The following is a 17,762-nucleotide window of genomic DNA, read 5'->3' as shown; positions in this document are numbered from 1 at the left end:
ACGTCTCCCATCTCGAAACATAAATTTATCAATTCGCAAACTCTATGTGGTATACACTCGCCACCGTGTTTAAGCATTTCAGCGTTAATACCGTCTACCCCAATGCCTGAATTTTACATTTGCTTATAAAATTAATAATCATTCAATAATTACCATATTTTTTATCATCTACAGCACTAATGGTGAAATACAAAGTATAATTGCTAAAGAAAAGTATTATTTAAATCGTGGAAACACAAGCTTTGAAATTTGTTTATAAAATTGGGTTACAAAGCATAATTTATATATTTCATAAATTAATTGTGTGTATCACATGTCACTACATTTGTTTCGATTGATTTCGAGTTTATTTCGATTGTTTCCGGAAAGATAAAAAATAAAGCTGTAAAAATTACGAGGTTTATTACTTTATTTTTGAACATTAAGGGGCATAAATAAAAAAAGGCCCTAATAATTTTTTTTTAATTTAGTCAAATGTACTTTTAAAACAAGTTCAAAATCGATTAAGAATTGTGGGCTCTAGGTTCTTTGAACCAAATTTTAATGTGTTGACCGAGTATGTGACCGTTGGCCGGTCTGTCTTTCTCAGTACGCTTCGTCCGTACGTTCGGCCCTTAGCCTTTTTTGAATTACTACAATTTATTTTTAATCTACTTTACTGTCAATAGTGAAAATTTGTTTAAAATAACCAAGTTTTCTTCACCGAAACTCACAATACTCTCCGATATGTTTCGTTTTCTTTTACTCCACTGTAATCATTTAACATGCTTATATTGCGTCACAATTTTAGCATTCTAACATGGTAAAATGCAAAGAAAAAAATTTACTTTAATGATCACTAATGAGGCTTCAACACATTTCGCTAGAAAAACGTATGTTCTTTGCCTCAATCGTGTATGTAGTTTGCCAGCAAAAACTGGTAAATGTCTATTTTGTAACATTTGGTTAACACGACTATAGAACATATAAATAGATTATTTAAGGCCATGTGATGAGTGGGTCACGTGAGCAGATTTCTACCTTACCGCCATTTTTTTCCTAAATTATATTCATGCAAAACGCCACATCGAGTTGAAAATTTGGGATAATAAACAAGAAGCACTAAGACTAGTGAGTCGGGTCCTAAATTTATATAATTATGAAAAAAGTTTTTTGTTGTAAATAATTTTTTTTTTGCTTTTTTTATAATTATTAAAGTTTAGGACCAGACCCACCTTTCTTTGTGCTTCTTATTTATTATCCCAAATTTTCAACTTGATGTAGAGCTTCGTGTGAAAATAAGTTGGGAAATAAGAAAGGTGGCGGTAAGATAGAAATCTGGTCACGTGACCCACATGGCCTTAATAAAAAAAGTTTGCTGGTTGTAAACTTTTTATTTTTGATCTATACTCGGAAAGTGCTCAAAAGCCCTGACGTCAAAGTGATCAATGTTGGGCACGTCCGAGGTCTGAGTGATAATAAATTATATGGTTAACATTGCTTAAGGACGTGCACATCGGTTCACGTACTGAAATCATTGGGTGTTGTCAATGCGTCATAAGAACTTGATAACTCGCCTGATGCATCCATCAAGGTCAAGAGCCTAAATGGCACTAATCTTAAAATCAATAAAAATATATGCATTTTTCTAACATATATTGTGGAAATAATACAGCTCTTCAAGTTCAGGGCTCTGCAAAAGTATTCTGAGAGCTAATTTATTACAATGCAGCAGAACATTTTGAGAAAATTCAGATTCCTTTCAAACAAAACTGTCGCTATTTTGTCAATTTTGAAATCTGTAATGTACCCATACCCTACTGAAAATTCCTATATAGGAACCTACATAGGATTCTATATAGGATCCTGCATAGGAACCTATATATTTCACCTATGGGTGCCACCTATGGGATCCTATGCAGGATCCTATATAGGCTCCTATGTAGTTTCCTATATATGATCATATATAGTAATCTATATAGTTATTTTCAGTAGGGTATATCTTTCCACTTACTAGAAAAATATCGCTCTCTGAAGATTTCCAATTTATACCGTTTTTTCACATTTTGTTGTTCTACTTACACAGTATACTACTTTTGTTCAAACTAGAGACAATTACTCATACTTTACATTTTTTCACAAGTAATTTAAATGTGAAATTAAAACTTAATTATGTATATTTAATTATTTATTAAAAAGTGACAAAATATCAACCGAAAATTTCATTTTTTTAAATAACCCCTCATGACTCGAAAACATGATGTGACGTCACGCGGATTCAGAGCCGAAGAAAATACATTTACAGTATGGTAAAAACATTATCAAAATAATGATTCTTCAACGTTTTTGGTCTAAAAAGGGTTTAATTTTAAATAGATCAGTACGCCTGGAAGCGTTAAAACCAGTCGGATTGTGCTCCAATTTCAACGTTGCCTATGAATAAAAGCGTAAAAATAAGGAAGTGGGATGAATATGACTTTATCCTTTTAAAACATTTATTTCTATTTATTTCATGAATTAAGAATGACAACTGCTTTAGGCAAATCGAGGACGTATATGCAATATTGCATACAGAAAACCTAACTCCACTTTTTTGATAGATGCTTTTATAAATACTTTAATCAAATTGTCATATGATTTATAATTGTAAGATTTATAATCATTTTTATAAATACGTGCATGAGGCTATAGCTCACATACAATCCGGCATCCCAAAAATATAACACCGTTAAACATCAGTCAATTACGAGTTTTATGTTGTCAAAAAAAAAGCATGCTTTATATTTTTCTGTTCAAAAAAAAAATTTACTTATCGTTGAAATGATCTTCGCAACAACATACTTATGACGCTAAAGATATGTTATAAGACACATGTCACATCGAACAATTTTGTACCAATGTTTCGTTCCTCGCACCATCAGGTATAGCTTTAAATGATTTTCCTAGATTTTTGACAGAGGTGTTCTTACTTTTTCAAATATAAATTCAAAAAAAGTTTTTAAACACTATACTGGTTTTATTAGTGATTCTATAGTATATACGAAATTTTAACAATTTTATACATACATACAAAAAGTATACAAGTCATACATTTATGCAAAATTGTATACATATATGCAAAAAAAATTGTGGATGATTATTTCATTTTATTATTTCGATATTTCAGAAATACTACTAAAATCACATCATAATTTAGAAATCAACAAATATTTTTGTTTAAAAACCTGTATTATAAGTAAAATTTTGCTATTACTTTAGAACACATTACTATATAAGAAAAAAATTTCTTCAGAAAGTGTAGATGATTAAGCTAATAAGTTTTTTTTATGTCATAAATGCAGTAATTAAAATGCAAGCATTAAATAAAGAGACATTGCGTGCAATAAATTATACCAGGATTTCTACTGGATTTTTTGCAGGAAGAAAAAGTATTATAAATATTGAGCATCAGTCATGATTGACATCAATTACTTGATGCAAATGGACTGAGAAAAATTAATCAATTAATAGTTTTTTTCTTTTTGGAGGTAACAATTTTGATATAAAGTAAAGCAATAAGAACATCCAGAAGAAGTAAATAACTATCGACCAAAATAAGTCCGTGGTTGTTTGTAAACCAGTTCCAAAATATATTGTATTATAATTTAATTATAATTTTTGTTGACATTTCTTTATTTTTCTTCTGAAATTATAAATTTTGCACTGCAAAAATCGACATTTTTACATTCTCATCATTTATGATTGAGAAAGTATTAGAATTGTCGGAAATTTGACATCACACTTTTTCAACGGATCTCCACGTTTCGAGACTCCCTGAATCCGAAAATCAGGTTTTCACGATGGCGTCTGTCTGTCTGTCTGTCCGTCCGTCCGTAAACACGATAACTCTCGAAAAAATGAACGAATCAAATCCATCTTTGGCACACTTTTTCTAAGTCCTAAAAGAAAGGACGAGTTCGTTAACCAGCCATTTTTGATAAAAATTCAAAAAGTGAGCGCATTTTTAAAATTTTTTGAGACCACTTTTTTCTGAATTTGAAAATTCTGTGTACGTATATTTATAGTATTGAACAGAACAAACAATTTATTCTAATGAATTTTTTCGATAAAAAAAAAATTCTCAGAGTTATAGCGTTTTCAAAATTTTTGTAATCAATCGAAAATTAAAATTTGAAGCCGAAAAACGCACGATATGAAAAAAAAGTCAAGAGAAGAAGAACATTTCTTTTTGAAATCCCTACAAGATTATCATAACCAATTTTTGGATTTTCTTCAAAAATAGAAAATTCAAATTTTGATTGCACAAAAAATAATGGAAAATAAAAAATCCATTTTGTGGACAAACTATGTAGGATAGGAAAAAAGATGAATTAACAAAAATTGTTATTCCAAAAAAGATCTACAATTTCGTTAAGAATCACTTCTTGATAGGACGCGTACTTTTTGTTTTATTCGTGAAAAATAACGTTGAAAAAAAATAAAATAAAATGTGTGGAAAAACGACGAAAGTTACGAGAAAAAATAAAAAAAAAACGGTTTACAAATGTTTGTCGGAAATCGAGCGCGCAGCGCGAGTGTCACGATGAGAATGTGTACCTCAAAGCCTACAGAGCTTTGAGAAACTTATATTTGACTATACTTAATTAAGTAGACAATTCAGAATATGAAGACGCATATAAATACTGCCATCTAAAAGAGATCTTTTTGATTAAGTTTTTTTTCAATCATTTCAAATGCAAAGGCGCGCTCAAACTTGCGAACCGCGCGCGTAGCGCGCGATGAGAATGTGCCCGCGACGCGGGCAGATTTTTCATATTAATAAAGTGGAAAATAAAAAGATCCTGACCCCACAAAACTAAAAAGTTAGAAAAACCTCGATTACTGAAATAAAGATTATTGTGTCCAATGAATAATGCAAATATGAAAAGTTTCGCTGTCTGCTAACCATAAAGGAAGACTTTTTGCATTCTCTTTTTTTTACGAGGTCCATTTCTCTTCTAAAGTGTCTATCTATCATTTCAGTTTATTGTCCTCTTTACCCATACTGACTCATAAACCTCTTTTTTTAATCCTAATACTTAAATCGAAATGTTCGAACTTATCCAAATGATAGGGGAATAACCTCATTATTATACTAAAATATTAGGTAAGATATTGCTTACATTTTTTTCCAATGTTCCAGGTTAAGCATGGGGAAATGCTTGTAATAGGTTCAACAATATTATAAAAAATTAAACTCTTTAGAAGAGTTAACAGGATTTAAAAAATCAAAGCAGAATTGAAAAAATGGTAAAAATGGTTTTGATTAAAAAAATATATATACAAAATTTATATTTTGTCGATATGTTCACTTTTCTTTGCAGATTAATTTACACGTAAATATTATTCTTAAAGTAAAAATACATACAAAATTTTTGTGAGTCTAAATCTCTGTTCTCTTATTTACCAAATAAAAGAAAAATTCCCACAATTTCTTTCAAAATGAAGTGTTCCTGGTTACATCAAGTCTCTGCTATATTTCCAAAAATTAGTTGCAGCCTCTTTTTAATTCTTCAATATTTTTAAAACTTGTAATTCCAAATCGATGGAAAATTTCGACACTATAATTTTCTTAAGTGTATACATGTATATTTGTGTAATACTACTAATATTTTTCCCAAGTAGTAACCAAATTTTCGAAAAAAATTACTTAAGCTGTCAAAATATGCATAAAAAAAATCACTGGAAACACAGCTTTAAAAAATACTGACATGCTAAAAATAAAAATGAAGGAATAAAAGATTAAGTTGTTTAACTGTAATCTGCCATATTCAAGAATGTTACACAAAATTAAAAAATAAACTTCTGCAGTAATATTGAGCATTGGACCCAATTTTAACAGCAATGATACATAGCTGGGTATACGCAATAAGATACAAATTATTTTCAAATCATACAACCTAATTCCATTACTGCTTAGTCATTGTGTAATTTTACATCAGTTTTCTAGAAAATACTTAATTGGTTCTCCGAATAATGAATAATGATAGTTCAGAGAGCGTAAAATCAATGAAGGCATGTAAAGGAAAACTTACAAAAGAAATTAAATTATCGTTGGAATCCATACCCATGTCCTCATTAGGGTGAGTCAAAAAAAAAAATGGAATTCTAAATAGGTACAAAGATAAAAATGATGGTGTTTAGATCATAAAAAATTCGTCCACCTCGCAGGCACATTCTCGTAGCGCGCTACGATATCATATGATCTCATTTTCACATTCCCGACCCTCCTTTAGATACCAAACCAAAAACTTGTCTAGTAGGTATTTTTCATATCGTGCGTTATTTGGCTTAAAATCTTAATTTTCGTGTGTTTTTTGGAATTTCGTAAATGCTATAACTCTGGTAAATTTTGGTTTTATAAAAAAAAAAAAGTAATTGGGAGAAATTGTATGTCTTTTTGTGTATTATAAATAATTGTACAGAGAATTTTTGAATCTTTAAAAAAGTGGTCAAAAAATTTTCAAAATACGCTCACTTGACCTTTAGTTTAGGACACTAAAAGAGTATACCAAAGGCCAATCCAATCTCTCAATTCTTTCGAAAGTTATCGTACTTACGAACTAAAAATCTACACACACACACAAAAAGACAGACTGATAAATCTAATACCTTCTCTGATGAGAATTTAAAAAGTATAATTAATTTGCAATCGACACATATGCAGTTTGGTGACTCGCGCTCGAAATTTCTTCTTTTTGTTTGAAAAATGTCTTATTTGTAAGGTTTCTAAATTCTTTTCAGTTTTCTTTTTTTTTACATTCTAGGAGGTAAAAAAAGTCTCACTTACTTCCCTGTTTCCGCAAAAAGTTCTTCACACCTGTGTAAACAATAAAAGAATTGTTTCGGATACATGAAAAATTTCCAGTGTGACAAAAATGCACCAGAATAAAAATCGCCAAAATCCACAAATAGAAATAGAAATATAGAGGGGTGACTTAACTAGGAATCATCCCTTAAAAAATGATTGTTAAGATCCTCAACAAATTGGACGACTTTCTTGCAGTAATCTAAAAAAATTAGAACTCAAGAAAATCTAAAAACTCTGTAAAAAAAGTAATTTTGTTTTTTAAAGTGGTTAAACAAGCTTCATACCTATCGATTCCAGATTATTTATACTTTTTCCGGATCCTAATAGGCTCATTTTCCGCGCTGTGCTATTTCGAATTCCAGAATTTTTTAGTTCTGACCCACCCTAGTCCTAATTACATCGAGGATAATTACGAAACTAATAGTCTGAAAAGAAAAATTACTAGAATTTTTACGGCATGAAGTTTTTTTAAAGAAATTTTTCAGATATTTTTTTTCACACGATCCTGGCTTCTATACGCTATAATCTCAATGAATGTAATTTAAGAAGGTATCAGCTATGTCTTATTACGTCTTATACATTAGCTATATCCTGTTATTCCATGACAGTAACTTCGACTTAGTGTGTCAAGTCTTCCACAACATGCCTTCTATTCTTCCAGAAATATTCTTTACAAATGAATTAATAATCTGAACAAAATTAATTTTTTGTTTTGTATAAGATTCAAGCATTTCTGATCGTAATTTTAAAAATAAAATATCAAAAAGCAACATAAGTTACGTCTTATACTTCTTTTTTTTTACCTTTTTTGAGTAAAAACCCATTAAAAACCTGAATGATTTAAGTGGTCGATTTAAACGATTCGGGTAAAACTCCGATTGCATAATATTCTCACAAACCAAACAAAGACAAACTGATTTTTGTAGACTAACAATCATGACAATCGTCAATATTTTTACTTTTTTAAATTCTAAATTAAGACTTCAGAGGATATATTTTTGTATGTTACGTATTTCGTGGCCGAATAAGTTAAAACTTCCAAACACGCTCAAAATATCACAGAAAACTGAGTGTTTAAAGTTTAAACCATCTCAATTTCCTGTGAGTTTATGCATTATGTAACTAACATATTATCGAGCATATTATTTAGTACAATAATTTTCAAGCAACTTATTAAATCTGGCTGGCTTTAATGTGATCCGTCAATATTATTGCAAGCTAAAACGCAATATAATTAGTCATTCCTTTTTAAGTATTTCAAATTAGAGTAAAAGAGCAAATAAAATAAATCGAGTATTCAGCTCTGACAGATTTTTACGGTGTTGTGTACTACATATTTGGGCATTTTTAGGAGTGATAATTCCAGGTACCATTTAAAATTTAATAAATAGGCATTTTATAGTCTAAAATTTAAATTGTTTGCATATTATATCAGTCAAATATTACAATTTAGATTCCAAAATTTAATTTAAAAAGTGTACCTATTTATAAATATTAGAAAATACAGTCTACAGTCATATAAATTGGAAATATATTTCCTCATTTCGGCAGCAATGAAATTTAGAATCGTTTTTAACCGAGACGTTCGAAATTCGAAACATTTAAATGTAAAAGTAATCACAATAGCGACCAAACAAGAAAGCAATTTAATTTACAAAATAGGCAATATAAAATTTTTAATTACCACGGCAATATTATTTTAAATCCTTTTCTTTAGAATGCTTCACATTTGTACAATATCATGTCATTCTTTAAATTAAAACGAGTTCCAGTCTGTCAAAAATAATTTTAAAACAATTTTAATCGCTTAAAAACAAACTTGTTAAAATATCAGAATTTAACTTTATCTTTAGGCCATTTACTAAGAAAACTAATTGATGCCATAAATGTAGTTAATTAACAGCATTTCCATTATTCATCCCCTAAAGTGTAACCTAAACCCCCTAAAACAAAACAAAAATCCCTAACCTACAAAAAAAAACAACGCAGTTCACATCGCCTTCTATTATCTTGTAAAAATCGATTCTTCGCTAATTTTCTTCTATATTTTAAAGAAGCATCGGATTTCCCTGCAATCAATAATATTCGAGAAAATATTGAAAATGTATAGGAAAGCCTGACAATTTAAAAATTACTCACAATTATAGAAGCACTTCCTGCTGTCAAGCGACAAAAAACAAACGAGGTCACCGTGATTCACTGTGCCCTGGTTTTCACACATGTGCGTACTTTTTCGATCGAGTAAATAAAGCATTTATTTATTTCATAAAAATGGGAAACTCCGCAGGGATGAGGCCGATGAGTCAAAAATAGCAGATAATAAACGAGGTTTTATTATTATGATGTTGAGAACGTATCATCTAGTATCACCCGTTATAACCGGAGTCCCGAACAAGACTGGAGCCTCTAGCTCTAGCACGTGTGGAGTAGTGAAAATGCTGGAGAGAAATGCCAACAGCCAGCGCTTGTTTCCTTCCCTTCCAGAATTCAATTTCTTCCTCCTACCCTACCGTGAACTGTTATAAGTGCACGTTAGAAAGGGTCAGAATGGGTCAGAATGCCAATAGTGACGTCACACTCACGAGGGGTCACACTGCAACTCCAACAGCACTGCTCTTGCTCTAATTTATTTGTAATAAATATATATGTAGGTACAAATATATGTATATACGTTACATTACAGCTGGGTATATATTTATGCAGATATATATAGTGGGGTTCATAATTCGATCTTGAATGCTCATGCGCTCGAGGGAGATTAAACAAGCGCGAGCTTTTTCTTACGAAACTTTGTATTTTAACGTTTCTAAATGTTTGGCCTTGAAGTTGTTTAATAAAATTGTAAATAAATGGTTCCTATTCTTATTTTAGACCTTTTGAATTGGTTCTTATTCGTTTTTCTATGCCAAAACAAGGTAATCGATTTTCAAACAAAATTTTATTCTTTTTGACAAAATTGCTTTATTACCGTATAATTATTAAATATTGTATATCAAAGACATATTTTAGATTGCTTCGAGACTAAATTTGGCAAAATCAGATAAAAAGACATATCAAAAATGTTATAATGAAGTCGCTTAAACTTTGAAAAATTAAATCTAAACACTAAAAATACGATGAACATTGCATTCTGCGTGTCTAAGTATATTTATACACTGATATTATTTGTGAAATTCTATTTATATTTTTTGTTATATCATGATTTATAAAAGTATTTATTACACTAATTGTTTTATTAATGATTACATTCATGACATGGATAACATAATTTATTATTTCTTTACAGTAAAATTAGTGGTAAAATTAATGTTTTCAGCTTGAGAAAACAATTTTTTTAATTAATGGGAAGAAACCATAGTCCGTATCAGAGGTCCAAATGCGGTTTACGATTGTACATATTTACTGTAATTTGATAAAATTATAAAACCGAATTTTGTTGAATGCTTAGTCACACGAGGAAGTGAAATTTTTAACCTACATTGTTGCAAGTCGCAGAACTATTATACACAACAAAAATATTTTCATAAAATTTGTTAGCTAAAATTAGGTTCGTGCCAAATCCTTTATTAATTTTATTATTAGTAAAAAAAGGTTTTAAAATTTTGTAATTACAGATTTTAAGTTTATGGTTTCTATACCCAAAACTCAGAAGCAATCACTTATAATTTCCTGATATTTAACTATTATTTTAAATACAAGTTTAAAAATTTTGGCCTGCCAAATTTAACAATTTAGATTTTAATGTTTAATATGGTCCAATTTCATATTTTAAACAAATTCTAATGCTAATTATAATGCTTTAAAACTGAACTATTTGGCTACAAAGATGTTTCTAGTCTTTACTTTGAAGGCCTGATTAATTTCAAGATGCCCTTAAAAATTAGTTGAAAAAATATTGACTCTGTAAGCGTAAGCGAACCCGGAACGTCCTGATTGCCACTCGAGTGTCATACCACTGCAAATAAATTTAAATGAGACTTCTCCATAGTGCCAATGAATGAGATGTTAAAAAATATATGTGAACTTTGGCATGATACGGAACCTTTTGGCCGGTATGGATTTACGTATATGTATATGGTTAAATAACCGGAAAATTTCCTGAATTTTAGGCCCAAAACAAACCCTCTATACTCTATAAATCTATAGTTTAAAAAACCTATCGGCGAGGTATTTTTGAAGTTGGAACTTCGATGATGCATATAGTGTTAGTAGATTCTGTATAGGACGTATAGGTATGAGTATCTTCTCCAATTAAAATAAATAAAATAAAAAAATTTTGTCCTTGTCTGAAAAACGCGAATATCTCTGAAGAAAAATCGGCCATAAAGGCCCTTGTCATGCGGACGCCCACATATAGTAAGAAATTAAACAATAATTTTCTCGATGGAAAAAACTGAGATAAAATTTTGCAATAATTCGTAATTAAACAGTTTCCACTTGGTGAGATAACTTGATGGAAAAAAAAGATGCACACAAGGCTGTAAACAATGCAAATTTCATTTTTTGAGTATTTTTTGTTATCTAAATAATAATAAATCATTTTTCAGTAATTAACAACAAAAATTCACCTGTGTATTTTCCTATCATAATTTTATGTAGTAAAACCTAAAGTAAATAAAAAATGGAGTATGATCATGAATTCGTAAGTTGTAAATTTCCACCTGGGTGAAATATTATTAATTCATTCCACCTTCACTTACACCGAATGTTTCATATTACTAAAAAAAAAACTGTAAAAAAAAGTTCAAATATGATAAAAATTAGATAGAAAATTAAATATTATTAACGCAGGAGTCCACGTTGACTTGAAATATTGATTTAAATGGCTTGTATTGTAAATATGATAATTTGCTTGCTTCCCTTTGTCGCTTTTTAACATAAACTTAGTGCAAATTTCATCATGAATATGACAATATTTAAAATCGTTTAGAGCATTCCCTAAAAACTGAAATAACCGGTGCTTGACGTAATTTACTTTCTTTCTTTCCCTGCAATAAAATGAACTTTCCCTGCTATTTGAAATTGAACGAAACTGTCGTTTTTTCATCTGACGATTCTTAAATATGATTATTGATTATATATATTTATGTATGCATTTTTTCAGATTTTTAGGAACACGTTTTTGATTTTTTTTAAAGCGTTATGAAAATTGAACATTCCATTTTGAACTGTTGAAAACGTAAGAAAAAGGCGAGTTTATTAAAAACAAGTGTTAAAAACGTAATATTTACATCATTTGACATGAGAATTTAATGAAAAATCATTTCAATACATAAATAAAAAATTCCAAAAGTCGATTTTTTGGAATGTGGGTCGCCATTTTCAAATAACGTTTTGGCAAATTAATGTAATCATGCAATTGAGTCTCATCGAAGAGAATTTATGAAATTTAAAAAATCCATCTGTGATTCATTAACTTGTTAGACAAAAGCATTACATTTCTATTCAATTTTGTGCCCCCCCCCCCCCCCTGGATTTGCGGCTGTTTAAACGAAGGTTTTGCAATCTTATACACATTTTTTGTAACGTTATGTTAGTTTTTTACTGGTTTTCGTTTAAAATTGTCTGATTCCGAAGTTATTAAGATATCAATTGTTATTAAAATTATCCTGAATGTTATCCTCACTTTTGTTTTATTCAAATTGTGTTTAAATACATCACTTTTTTCTGTTACAGCCATCACTACTTCATTTACTACCAACCTGCGCCATCTCCAGGAAATCAAGAACCGAATGAAAGCACGAGTCAGAGAAATGAAATCAGCTGTTTGTGACGTACGAGATTAAACTTTTAAGAAGAGGTTATCCGGTGAAAACAAGTGTTTTGAAGTAATTATGCTTTGATTATAAGATATTAAGTATACGATTTTACCTTTATTCAATTAAGTACATAATTAATTTAATAAAAACTATTCTCTAAAGTATGTATAACACAAAGTGCAAGCAATAGATGATTTAAATCGTTAGAAATTCCCTAAATATAATTTTGTGCATTACTTTAATAATTAAAATAGTATTCTAGCAGTAATCTAATTCTCCTAATTGTCTCTAAAACAAAATAGTATTATTAACCCTCATAAATTAAAAATATTTCATCCATTTTCATCAAATCCTAGTACTACTTCTCAGTATGACTGGCACTATTTTCCTGTTCCGAAATAAAAAAAAAATACAAGAATTATCTTTCGCATTCCTTGCAGAATTTGAATTCGTTGAAAATTAAAGTGCTGTGCGATTTTATTTTTTATGCTTTCAGGATGACAGAACATAATTTTCCTCCGTTGCAAAATGATAGAATTCTCAGAGCAGCAAAAGGCGAGGAAGTTGACAAAGCTCCAGTTTGGATAATGAGACAAGCTGGAAGATACTTACCAGAATTTCGAGAACTTAGGTCAAAACATGACTTTTTTACCATTTGCCAAACCCCAGCCTTAGCCTGTGAAATCACACTTCAGCCAATAAAAAGATTTGATTTAGATGCCAGTATCATATTTTCTGATATTTTAGTTGTTCCCCAAGTTATGGGATTGACAGTGGAAATGAAACCTGGCGTAGTGAGTATATCAAAAATTGTTGTTTTATTAGGTTACATTCAAATGCAAAAGGGCTGCAAGGTTCTCATTGAACCTAATAACTAGAATTAATCTTCTTGGTTGAAAAGTTTTCTTTTTTTTAATTCAACTATTTTTTAACGAGAATTCAAATCTTGTTTGGTTGAAATATCAACTACTACATTTATTCGTTCAGAAGTATTCTTTTTTAATTGAAAATTTAATTATTTGTTTGAAAGTTAAACCGTTTCGTTAAGAATTAATTTTTTTAGTAGTAGATGTATCATTTCAATTAAACTTTCGTCTCTTTGGTTGAAAAATGAGCTATTTTGTTAAAAATTCGATTTTTCTTTAGCTGAAAATCAACTTTTTTAAAGAAAAATGTAACTATTCCAGATGAAAATTTAATATTTTTGTTTAAGATTTTTATATTTTTTTTATATTGGAAATTCAACTATTCCAATTAAAGATTTATCATTTTACTTGAAAATTCCTAAATTTCTTTGAAAATATAACTTTTCTCTTTAATTAGATTTTTTGGTTAAAATTTTTTTGAACCTAAAACGTAACTGAACCAATGAAATATTTAATGATTTTAGTCGAACATTAATTTTTTCAAATAAAGATTTAACTATTCAATTTTTGGTTGAGAAATGATCTTTTTTAGTTAAAAATTCATGTATTTTGTTGAAAATTCTTCTTATTTGCTAGAAATTAAGCTTCTTGGTTCAAAATTCACCTTTTTATTTGAGGATTTAACTAGTCTAGTTTAAAATTCATCATTTTAGTTAAAAATTTATTTTTTTCGTTTACAATTGAATTATTTCAGGTAAAAACTCACCATTTTAAATAAAAATTTATCAGTGGTCGGAAATCAATTTTTTCAATTGAAAATTTAACTATGTCATCTTTGTTGAGAAACGGTATTTTTAATAGATCAATAATTTTCTTGTTTGAAAATTCATCTTTTTTGTTGAAAATAAAATCGCTTGATTCAAAGTTAACCTCTTTTTAAAAAGAATGCATATTTTTGGTTTAAAATTCACTTATTCCAGTTGAAAATACAATATTCTTACTTGAAAAGTTAATCATTTGAAGCGGTTTAACTTGAATTTAATATAGTATCCATATTAATTTTACCTAAATATGTAATGAGTTCGAAATATAAGAAGATAACATAGAAATTTGTTTGTATTTTATTCAAATTCATGGACTTTAGAGGAAAATTAAAGAAATGATTAATCATGTTTTTAGTATGGTTTAATTATTTAATTAATAGATGTTGTGAGTATTTTACTTATTTTTGTGATTATACGGTCTCTATACATTCGAGTCGATAGTTTAAAAAAATGCGAAATTTTTTAACGGCTTGGTACTATGAAAAATTATACCTAGAAAAAACTTGGAATTGCCAGGGAATATTTTTTCCAGGATTTGAGTAAACATCCTCATTAATTCAAAAATTATTTGTCTTTTTAAATGTTTTTATAAAAATGGCAATGAACAAGTATTATTATGTACTTATATTTCTATTGCAAACATAACGTTCATTAACCTTTATATTGTCTCTAATTAACCTTCAATTTATGATAGACTTTCTTATTTCACAATAAAAAAAAAAGAAAACAAAATAATTATTACACAATTTTTCCACTTTTTTAAGACTTATGGACTTATTCACTCCTTTCTCTTATTTCCCTCTTTTGTCTTTTACTTTTTCACTGTTTTTCACAGGTGTAAATATTAATTAATTATCTTAATGTTTTAGTCTTTCAATGAGAAGCAATTTTAATTGAATTGTTCAGCAAAAAGTCCTAAACAAAAAAAGGTTAGGTTACGATAGGTTTTCAAATATAAAAATGCTGATAAAATTATAGAAGCACGTGTTCATTAGGAAAAATATTTTTCTGTGTTGGAAAGGGAGGGCTTTTTGGATCTGTTAAATATGCGCAATATATCTATGTATTTTTTATATGTAAACATTTTGAAACCTTGTGAAAAAGTTCGAACTGGAATTTAAGAATTTATGAAAATATAAGAAGGGCAACTGGATAAGGACCAAACATAATATTATTTTTATACTGCGCGATAGAAAATTGACTCAAAGATATATAAGTATGTGGCCATTGTTTACAATGCTTCAAGGAGGTGAAAACATTTTTTGTTTTAAGTTTTCTGTATTTGAGAGCGAAAACCCCAAATGGTCATTATCCTGATGTCATTCGCACAATTTTAAAATTCATTTTCTTTTTGCAGCATTTCGAAAAATGTCAGAAAACAAAATTTCGAATATATATTCGGACATTTAAAAAATCAAGCATTTAATGTTAGATAATTGTAGAATAGAAACTTCGGAAATTTTATTTGAAAACGTCGAATTTTAATTTGTCCCGATATCAAAATTCTGAAATTTCGAAGGGTTTGAAATTTATGCGTAAAATTATTTGAATGTAATATTTCACAATAGATACATATTTAGTGAAGATTTTAATTTAAAATAGTTCGATTTTAATTTCTAATTCCTATTTCGAATTATTCCATTTAAATATTACAAGTCTCCTTTTTTTTTAAACGCTAGACATTCTTAAATGTAAAGGTTAAAATGTTTATTTCCAGAATTTTTAGTCTGGCGGCTTTAAATACGAAGAAGAAAATATTTGTATTTCAAATCTTTGTACTTCTTCATTTAATTTGGAATGCCTTAAATTTTAATTTTCAATTTGGAAGATATCTAATTTGAAATTTTTAAGTTGGGAATGTTTTCGTTGCCACTATTTTAAAAATGGCTATAGGCTTTCCCATTATCTTATGTATTCAAATGAAAGTATTCTATTGTAGCTTTCTTCTCGAATATCGATTTTATATCTCTCTTTTATAGGGTCCCGTATTACCTAATCCACTTCTCGATCCGTCACATATCTCGAGATTGATAACGCCAAACGTAGAGGCTGATCTTGGATATGTTGGAGAAGCGATTACACTAACTCGTCAGAAACTTAACGGAAAAGTACCTCTCATTGGATTTACTGGAGCTCCAGTAGGTATTTCTATATTTCAAGAATAAAGAATTTGGAACTTTGAGAAACCTTACAAAGAGAAATTTCTCCTGCATCCTAACATTATTTTGTTTCTGTTATACATAATATGCTACGTTTTGCATTCTTCAAAATCCAAAATTATTTTCATTAGTAAAATTTGTAAGCTGCTTTAAATTTGTATATCTTCTTAAACATTCTCCCTGCTTTGGAATGTATAATTCAAATTCAAAGATAACCAAGTTTTTTTTACAACAATTTAGAGGACGGGTTGAGCCTTAAGATATTTGTGAAAATTTTTTTTAAACACATTATAAAATAATTGGATCATTCATGACTAGTGGACCTTGATGTGCTATATGATTGAAGGAGGTGGGAGTTCCACTTTGTCAAAATCTCGTCCTTGGCTCTATAAATATCGGGAAGATTCACACAAATTATTGCAGATGATCACAGACGTTATTATTGATTACTTGGTGATGCAGGTCAAAGCAGGTGCCCAGGTATGAATGTTAAAATACTTAAAAAATGAATCATCAAAAATAACAAAAATACTTTAAAAACTACTTACCTAATAAAACTTTTATTTTTGCAGTTACTTCAAGTATTCGAAAGCCACGGAGACTTCCTCAATCTTGAACTCTTTGAGGAATATTCATTCAAATACCTCAAACAAATTAGCGAGAAAGTTAAACAAAAACTGGATGTTCAGAATATTCCAAGAGTTCCGATGGTTATTAAATCTTTATTATAATTCAGGCATAGGATTCCAAATTAATTTTCTATTTTAATTTCTATTTGAATTAAGTGATCAATTTCAAATAGAAAGCTTTTGAATCCTAATTTTTAGATTGCATTTCCCAAAGGAGCGACACTAGATTCTTTGGAATTATTAGCCCAGGATGAAAGTTACGATGTCATAGGTCTCGACTGGACAGTAAATCCCCAGGAAGCAAGAAGTAGACTTGGTGATAAAGTGACCTTGCAAGGAAACATGGATCCTTGTGCGATGTTCGATACACCGGTAACTATTCAACAATTTGTTTATAAATTAAAAATTAAAATAATTAAAATTTAACAAATTTATTTATTTCAGCAAAATGTTCGAAAGCGCGCAGCCAAAATCGTCGAAAACTTTGGTAAACGACGATACATTGCCAATTTGGGTCACGGAATTTTACCCGAGACTCCAGTAGCTTCTGTGGAATCTTTCATTGCAGGTGTCCATAGCATTTGATTGTTGTTCACTAAGAAATATTATTTAAATGTAAATCGACTTTAATACATTTATAATAAGAGATCCGGTAATAAAGACACTGTTTTGGGGTTTGTAAGTTTTTTAAAGTTA

The 17,762-nt window shown here is 29.2% G+C and overlaps 2 protein-coding genes across 2 annotated transcripts in view; one reads left to right on the top strand and one right to left on the bottom strand.

Annotated features, from left to right (window-relative positions):
- Nucleotides 1-9,410, bottom strand: part of LOC117168669 (ATP-binding cassette sub-family G member 1) — an 82,532-nt gene extending 73,122 nt beyond the window's left edge. The window contains exon 1 of the mRNA XM_033354337.1: nt 8,969-9,410. The gene's annotated coding sequence lies outside the window, so the exon portion shown is untranslated. The remainder of the gene's footprint in view (nt 1-8,968) is intronic.
- Nucleotides 9,411-12,528: 3,118 nt separating this feature from the next.
- LOC117168670 (uroporphyrinogen decarboxylase) lies at nt 12,529-17,762 on the top strand. Its single transcript, XM_033354338.1, has 7 exons — nt 12,529-12,657; nt 13,085-13,382; nt 16,258-16,416; nt 16,756-16,917; nt 17,010-17,147; nt 17,265-17,438; nt 17,511-17,762. Exons 2-7 carry the CDS (start codon nt 13,086-13,088, stop codon nt 17,649-17,651), a joined length of 1,071 nt encoding a protein of 356 aa, XP_033210229.1. The 5' UTR covers nt 12,529-12,657; nt 13,085; the 3' UTR covers nt 17,652-17,762.

This window comes from Belonocnema kinseyi, chromosome 3 (genome assembly GCF_010883055.1).
Source record: "Belonocnema kinseyi isolate 2016_QV_RU_SX_M_011 chromosome 3, B_treatae_v1, whole genome shotgun sequence".
NCBI classification, from domain to species: Eukaryota; Metazoa; Arthropoda; class Insecta; order Hymenoptera; family Cynipidae; genus Belonocnema; species Belonocnema kinseyi.
Note: the sequence above shows the minus strand (reverse complement) of the source record. Positions and strands in the feature narration are given on the sequence as shown.

What these genes read in the sequence shown, in the direction of transcription:
- LOC117168670 (XM_033354338.1), top strand. Translation starts at nt 13,086, where the DNA reads ATGACAGAACATAATTTTCCTCCGTTGCAAAATGATAGAATTCTCAGA. An exon ending in TTGGATTTACTGGAGCTCCA is followed by an intron (nt 16,417 to 16,755) that starts GTAGGTATTTCT and finishes ATTCATGACTAG; the next exon opens with TGGACCTTGATGTGCTATAT. An exon ending in GTGCGATGTTCGATACACCG is followed by an intron (nt 17,439 to 17,510) that starts GTAACTATTCAA and finishes TATTTATTTCAG; the next exon opens with CAAAATGTTCGAAAGCGCGC.